The 7610-nt window shown below is 63.0% G+C and overlaps 1 protein-coding gene across 1 annotated transcript; it reads right to left on the bottom strand.

Moving 5' to 3' along the window:
* Positions 1 to 877: 877 nt before the first annotated feature.
* On the bottom strand, positions 878 to 7083 carry IHH (Indian hedgehog signaling molecule). The gene is made up of 3 exons (XM_027114539.1): positions 6730 to 7083; positions 4036 to 4297; positions 878 to 2300 (listed from the first exon to the last, which is right to left on the bottom strand). The coding sequence occupies exons 1-3, from the start codon at positions 7039 to 7041 to the stop codon at positions 1642 to 1644; spliced, it is 1233 nt and encodes a 410-aa protein (XP_026970340.1). The 5' UTR covers positions 7042 to 7083; the 3' UTR covers positions 878 to 1641.
* Between the last annotated feature and the right edge of the window lie 527 nt (positions 7084 to 7610).

Here is a 7610-nt window from a genome sequence, read left to right as displayed (position 1 = left end):
TCCTTTAACAATTGGCCCTCCATGGTCAGGGGAGCTCTAATTTGTAGCATATGCCAATTTCTATGGTGTAAATATGCCCACTATGCCCTATTTCAACTGGCTCACAATATTCCTGCAAATTTAACAACTGTATCAAAGGACCAGGGAGTCTCAGACGGTCTATAATGAGTACAGAAAAACCTGCCATGGGATACAGAAACCAAGAGAAAAGGAAGAAGGGGGTCATCTTGTCTTGGCAATAAACTGGCGTCCTTTAGACTAAGCAATGTTCCTCAAAGTGTGGTCCATGGACTATCTGCCGTGTTTGGGGTATTTGTAAAACTAAGTTCCTGGGCCTCAATCTGGATCTATTAAAGCAGAATCCTGGAAGTGGGACCAGGAATCATTTTTAAACAAGCTGCCCAGATGATTCTGAGGTTTGAGAACTGCTGGGTTAGGGACCCCTGACTTACCCAAGAAGTCAGGATGGGCCACAAGGCAGGTGTGAATTCTATAGAATATTTTCATACCACAGTTCATTATCCACTGTGAAAAATCAGAAACCCAGGCCCTGAGAAAGACCAGAATAAGCAGGGAAAGCACCTTAAATCAGGTTCTAGATGAGGGAAATGACCATGGACTAGTTACATCAGTTCTTTGACTGGTCTAACTGTTTAGGGTAAGCTTTGGAGTCAGCATGGAAAGGCCTTGCCTGGCACAGAGCACAGCTCTCTGTTGAGACTTTGCAGACCTACTGGGTGAGAAAAGGGCCCACAGAGGGGGTGGGAGCTCTGGAAGTTTTGACCTTGGAGGAAGGTGAGCACAGCCCTGGACAGCCCCACCCATGGCTCCGGGCTCTCTGTGTATCGGCCCTACTCGGCATCCTGGACACTAGGGCTCTAACAACTTAAATAATTTTTATTACAAAAGGAAGAAAAGACCAAAACATCCCCAAAATTTTCCCATGGGCTTCCCCCTCGGTGCCAATAAATAAGGTGGGGGAGACTGACCGGAGGAGGGGTGGGGGGTCATGGTTCAGCAGAAGTGGGAATGCAGAGCCTGGGCAGGGGTGGGAAGGACATCCAGCCCCTCACCCAGTCCTGGCACTACGATCACATTGGCCGGAACACGGAACTCTGTACACTGATAGCGACAGTCTCTGGTTGTGTCCCGAGGAGCGTGGCCAGAGAGGAAGGTCATGCCTCAGGATGGCCAGGCTGGCTGCCCCACCCTGCAGCCTTCTGAGTTCTGGGCAGCATTGAGTCCAGCCGGCTCCCTGCTGGCTCCCAGGGAATCTAGCAGCATCAACTGAGGTGCAAGCCCACTTAAGAGGGGCCTAAGATGGATGGAATGAGCCCTCCCCATTGGGGGAGGCAAGTATGAAAAATCATAGTGAGAGCTGGCTGGGTTGGGACCCACTGGTCTCTAGGATAGAAAGAGAGGCCACCCCCCACTGCCAGCTCAGCTTGCAGCTTTGTCACTACACCAGGATGGGGGTGGAGGACGCTGGCATTGCCCAAGTCTCAGTGATGTACACCTGTGGTGGAGGAGATGGTAGAAACCAGTGTCCCCGCTCAGGCCCCTTCCAGGGCCAGCGCCCTCCTGGCAGGTAGGCCTTTGGACCCATTTGGGCAGTTCTGGGAGGGCAGTAGAGGGATCTTTTCAGCTCCCTGCCCCAGCCATGCCCAGTGAGTGGAAGCTGCCCTCTTCCAGCAAGAGACGTCCCAGGCGGTAGAGCAGCTGGGGGTACCAGTGCACACCCTCCCCTGGGGTCCAGCTGCCCCACGCCAAGCTGTGAAACAGTCGCAGGGGCCAAAAGGCCAACTGAGCCAGCTGGTGGTCAGCCACGGCCGCGAAGCAAGAGGCCACCACGTCCTCCACCACCAGTGTCCCATGCCTCGTTAATGGGGCGTAGGCCCCAAGGGCCACGTGTGTGGAGACGGCTGCCACTCGGGCAGGCTGCAGGCCTGGGACCCCCGCCACCAGCACATACTGGCCGGGCTGCACTTGGCTGGCAAACGTGGCCCGGAAGTGGGTGGCTGGCTCTGTGTGATTGTTGGCCGTGAAGAGCAGGTGGGCGGGTGTGAGTGCCAGTCGGCGCGGGGGGTCCTGGGTCTCGATGACCTGGAAGGCCCTCAGCCTGTCTGGTTCGCGATCGAGGAAAATGAGTACGTCGCTGAAGGTGGGGCTCCCATCCTCCCCCATGGCCAGCACTCGGTCTCCTGGCCTCACGGCTGACAAGGCCACACGTGCCCCACTCTCCAGGCGCACCTGGGCTCCAGCAGGGAAGCAGCCGCCTGTCTTGGCCGCGGCCGAGTGCTCTGTGGGAAGAAGGGACATGAAGGCATTACTGCTGTGGAGCTTGGATTCCCGGTCACAGCATCCCTCCCCAGTCCAGCCAGAGTTCCTCTTGATCCCAGGCTGCCCCCCATCGCCATATCCTGTCCCCTGCCCCCCACTTTCCATGCAGCTTTGAATCCATCCCAGCCCACAGTGCGTCCTCCTGCCCTCCTCCCCACCCTAATGCTTTGCCAATGAGAGGAGCACACTGAGGCTTCAAGACCCAGTGGGTGTGAGGGAAAGGGCCCTCCTGAAGCCCATGTGAAGCCCCCCCATCTGCTCCCAATCCTGACAAGGCTGTGAAGTAGTCAGAGAGGCCAGAGGTCAGCTGAGCCAAGCAGTGGTCAGCTGTGACTTGACACCCAGAAGCTGCAGCTTCGTCGAGAAGGCAAGTTGCTTAGCACCTCTGGCATCTGGATGTCCCATTATTTCTCACCCATTGCTCAGATGCTTCCCAAAATTGCCCTCTCAGACTGACACCCCAAGTTCTGTGCCAGAACCGGCCCTTGGAGTCTATACTCCAAGGGAGAGGAGGACCAGTCAGTGGTGAGAATACAGACTCCTGGGGAAGCTCAGAGTGAATGGCCAGGCCAGGGTGTGGCTCAGTGGCAAGGGTGAAATCACCATCTTCAGTTCATGTGCTGGGTCCTTGTGCGGGGACGAGACACCATGGCATCAGTGGGTGGGATGCAGAATAGTGTTTGGGGGTTAGGAGTTATGAAGGCAAGTGGCCACCCTAGGAGCTGGCACCTGGCCGACGTTAGCAGGTGAAGGGTTGATGTGACTTGAAGCAGACACAGTTGGCAGGGAAGTGCTGAGGGGAAAGGTCAGGGTGGGGTCACCACTGTGAGCCCAGGTGGGATCAGGAATAGTAAAAGCCTGCCTGGTCTCAGTGTGCCAGGTCTGTGAGTGTGACAGCTGCATGGGGCCCGCATGGAGGGCTGAGCCTGCAGCGAGGGGGGACCACGCTGGCAGTCACACAGGAACCATTTGAAGCATCCATGACTGGGTTCAATGCAGGTGACAGGGACGCTGACAAGATTTGAGGGGGGGGGGACGAGGCCCCAGTGCCTGCCAATTCTGATCAACAAGGCGGCCGATCTGGGAAAATCCACTTTATTAAGTCCACTCTGTTTATTCTTGCCCTCATGGCTGGCTTTGCCCCCAAATGTCCAGCTTCAGGGCCCTGGAGGAGAGGCTGGGGACGCCTGCGCCCCCTGAGAGGGGCGTACACAGTGCCTTAAAGGGCCTGACCTGCAGCTGGGCCGTGGGTTCTGAACCTCTGGGCTCCTGGCTCCCGCTCAGGCACGCTGGTGTCTGGGCACACTCTGGCCCCTGGTCCCACCCCACCCCCTAGCGTTCTGCACCACACTGGGTGGGGAGGCCGTCTCTGTCAGCCTGGCTTCCTCCATCTGGCCAGCTTGCTCTGTCTTGCACCTCCTGCGGCAGGCTCTGGACTGTGGACCGCCAAGTCAGCACCCAGCGTCGCTGGGACAGGGCCCTGTCTCCCTAGGCTCCTGCCATGACACTATCAGGCACGGGTCGAGCAGGTGGTCAGGAGCAGCAGCGGGGAGCGCCGCAGACGTCCTCTTCCCCGGGGTCCCCGCCTCCATCCCTGGGAGGGTCTCTTCACCTTCTTGGCCCTGGCGGGCCCAGCGCCGCCTGTCCATGCCCTGCGGCCCCGGCCCCGGGCCCAGCCCCCCGGCAGCGGCTCACCGGACTTGACGGAGCAATGCACGTGCGCCTTGGACTCGTAATACACCCAGTCGAAGCCAGCCTCCACTGCCAAGCGCGCCAGCAGTCCGTACTTATTGCGGTCGCGGTCCGACGTGGTGATGTCCACCGCGCGGCCTTCATAATGCAGCGACTCCTCCGAGTGGTGACCATCTTCATCCCAGCCCTCGGTCACCCGCAGCTTCACCCCGGGCCACTGGTTCATCACCGAGATGGCCAGCGAGTTCAGGCGGTCCTTGCAGCGCTGCGAGAGGAAAGGAAGCCGAGTTAGGGGGAGGAGCTGGCCCGCAGGCAGGTTACGGCGCAGCCTCGTCCCTCACTCTCCCACTGCACTCGCTGGAGTCGGGAAACCGGGGAGGGTGCTCTATCCCTCTCTCCTAGGAACAGAGAGTCCTAAAGTGCTCCTTCCCTTCTAGCATCAGCTGCCCCAGGGACCTGGCCCGCGCGGTGGCGCCACAAATCTGGAGGGCGCGTCGATTCGCTCACCCTTGGGAGCTTTTCTCTAAGCTCTCTCTCTCCTGCTGGGATTACTGATCCCTCCACAGACAGGGCTCCACCTTTTAAGCGCCGGGTCCCTCGGTCTCACCGCGGGACCAGGGACCAGGGACCGCCTGCTGCCTGGAGAATAAAGGTGGTAGCAGAGCTGACTGCCGGCCGCCGGCCTGCTAGGCGTGCAAGCCTCGAGGAGCCCAGTAGGTGTCACCGTAGCCCCAGGGCTGAGGCCCCCGAAGCGGCCAGGGCGCAGCAGGCGCGGCAGGTGCGAAGCGCCTCAGCAGCCTGGGGGTGTGTTGGAGGGGAATCCCAAGCCTGCCTGGATCCCTCGGCGCCACAGAGCATTCCTGCTGGGACCCTCACGATCCAAAACCGGCCCGCACCCGCTCAGGGGAGGCGGCAGCCCGGGAGCCAGAAGCTGGTGTAAAGGCCAGCGCCTGGCCTGCCCAGATGGAGGACCATGCGGATGGTCTCCCGCTGCAAGGGGTGCGCTCCGGGTTGATAAACCCAGGCAACGTTCTCCCTGAGTCGAGAGCCCTCAGCACCTCTGCGCCGCCCCTGTCTGGGAAGGGACCCGAGAAACTGAGCGTGTGATCTCAAGGAGCCGGCTTCATGCTCCGCCTCCCATGGAGTGGGAGTCGAGCTGTGCCCTGGGGGAAGGACCGCAGAGATCATCGTCTGTGCTGGCTCCCTTCGTGCCTGGAGCCCAAGGGACCCCGCAGTTGACTGGGGGGTGGGGCCTGGGGGAGAGGGGCCTTTCCACAGTCCTTCACTTTGAGGTGCCAGGCGCTCCCAAGTGTAGGCAGCCCATGTTTCGAACTACCCCCGCCCCTCAGAGCCCGGGCCCCACAGACCCTTGGACTCGGTCTCCCAGGAGCCAACAGCGGCTAAAACCCAAGGCCCTGTCGGTCCTCCCAAGATGCGTCCCAGGATGCAATCTAGCTGGGGGTGCTCACGGCCCGGGGAGGGAGCTCCGTGTGTTCCTTGCCGCCAGGCTTCTAGCCACCCACCTATGTCCGCTCCGCGGCCCCTGCTCCCCGCCCCTCTATCCCCCACCACCCCTCCCCTCCTCGGGTCCAGAGCCCGGGCACGCGCTGTCAATGATTGCCCAGCCCGTGGCCCGGATCCTTATCTGCATTCCTCGGCGCCCGGCCCGGCCCGGCCACCAGCCAACCTTCGCCCCGACACCCGCCGGCCAGACCCGGCGCCAGAGCGCATGCTGAGGGCCGTGGTCTAGCTGCCGTTCCCAGAGCACCTAGAAAGCAGGCCGCCTGCCTGCGGTGGAAGCCCCGGGAGACCACTAAGGAAGGGGACGGAGATGTCTTCCCTTGCGAACCCGGCAGCAGGGAAGAAAGTTTGCTCTCCACCCCCCCACCCCCACCCCTTCCCGAGGCGCTTGGGTTGAGTGCTGGTCCTGTTCTGAGCACGCAGAGACTAAAGTTAGCCCTGCTGTGGGGCTGTCCGGCATCCCAGCCCCTCTCTTTCAATCCATCCCCGCCATAAAATCCAGGGACCCCCCGCTCCCCCCGCCCCCGAAGTTAGGTCTCAGAGCCCGGAGGCCTGGCACCTCACCCTTCAACTGCAGCTGCGCCGCTCAGCTCTCGGGACAGACACGTGGGCTTGCCCTTCAAGTTCCCTTCCCCACCTCCACCTCCTGGCTCTAATATTCCCCGCTGTTCCTTAAACCCAGACCCCGCCGGGGCGCTGCTCCAGGAGGGGGCAGCGCTGAGAACCGAGAGCGCACGGGAAGGAAAGGCCAGTGGGGCCCTCCGCGCCCGGAGCTCCTTCGCCTCAGGGGTGCCAAATCGCCTCGAAATGAAAGGGGCGCAGCCGTGCGGAAGATTAGGCCGGGAGGGACTGGTGCATCCCGGAGGCGCAGGAGGCAGTCAGGTAGAGGTACCTCCAGGTGCCGCATCTGACCTGAGCTGCCAGCACTCCAGGGCAGAGGGGCCACGGCCAACCGGCTGGGCTGTGGCTCTTGGCAGCGGGGAGCTCTTCTCACAGCCTCCGGCGGGCTCGGGGAATGCTAACACTCCGCCGGGACCCCGGCCGGCCCATCTCGGCGAGAAGGGCAGGTGCCAGGGGGCGTGCCAGCCAGTCAAGGAAAGGTGCCAGGGGGCGGGTAGGGCCGGGCAGGTGGCGGTGCTTCGGCGGCGGCGCCCAGCGAGGGCGTTTCGCGCTCACCTGGGTCATGAGGCGGTCGGCGCCTGTGTTCTCCTCGTCCTTGAAGATGATGTCGGGATTGTAGTTGGGGGTGAGCTCCTTGAAGCGCTCCGAGCTGCGCGCGATCTTGCCTTCGTAACGCCCGCTGGCGCCCAGGGTCTTCTCGGGCACGTTGGGGCTGAACTGCTTATACGCGAGCGGCACGAGCTTGCGCGGCGGCCGACGGCGGCTGCCCACCACCCGGCCCGGCCCGCAGCCCCGCGCCGCCGGCACCAGCAGCAGCAGCAGGAGCAGGCAGAACCGCAGTCGGGGCCGGAGCCGGGCGGGAGACATGGCCGGGGAGCCCGGGAGACCGGCGGGAGAGGACGCCTGGTGGGCTGATGGGTGGGCGAGTCGACGGGAGCGCTGCGGGGGCTCAGGCGTCCGGGTGGCTCCGGGGGGCTCCAGGTGGGGGCGCCATGGGCTGCGCGGCGCGGCGCAGGGCCGGCGGGACTCAGGTGCAGGGCGGGGGCCCGGGGCCCTGGCTGGTGGCGGCGCTCTGTCCCCCTCGGCGCCTCGACTCTGAGCTGCCCGGCTCGCCGGCCGCCAATAAATAGGCCGGCCCGTTTGTTTTGGCAACGCGGCGACGGCGGGGGGCGGCGGGCGGCGGGGCTGCGGGCCGCCGGTCTGGGCTGGGCTGTCCGGGACGGCGGGCTGGCGGGCCCCGCGGTTAGCACCCCGGCCCGGCGGTCAGGCGGCTGGGGCGGAGCGGGAGCTGCTGCCGTCTGCGGCGCAGCCCGGGGCCGAGTGAGAGGGGAAATGGAAGAGATCCGGGCTCGGGCCCCGCGCAGACCGCACCCTACCCATGTCCCTGCCTCCTGTGCGCTCGACAGCAAACCTGCGGCAAGGGCAGCACAGCCTCC

The sequence above is a fragment of the Aethalodelphis obliquidens genome, unplaced genomic scaffold (assembly GCF_003676395.1).
Source record: "Aethalodelphis obliquidens isolate GAN/ISIS:26980383/991018 unplaced genomic scaffold, ASM367639v1 scaffold2, whole genome shotgun sequence".
NCBI classification, from domain to species: domain Eukaryota; kingdom Metazoa; phylum Chordata; class Mammalia; order Artiodactyla; family Delphinidae; genus Aethalodelphis; species Aethalodelphis obliquidens.
Note: the sequence above shows the minus strand (reverse complement) of the source record. Positions and strands in the feature narration are given on the sequence as shown.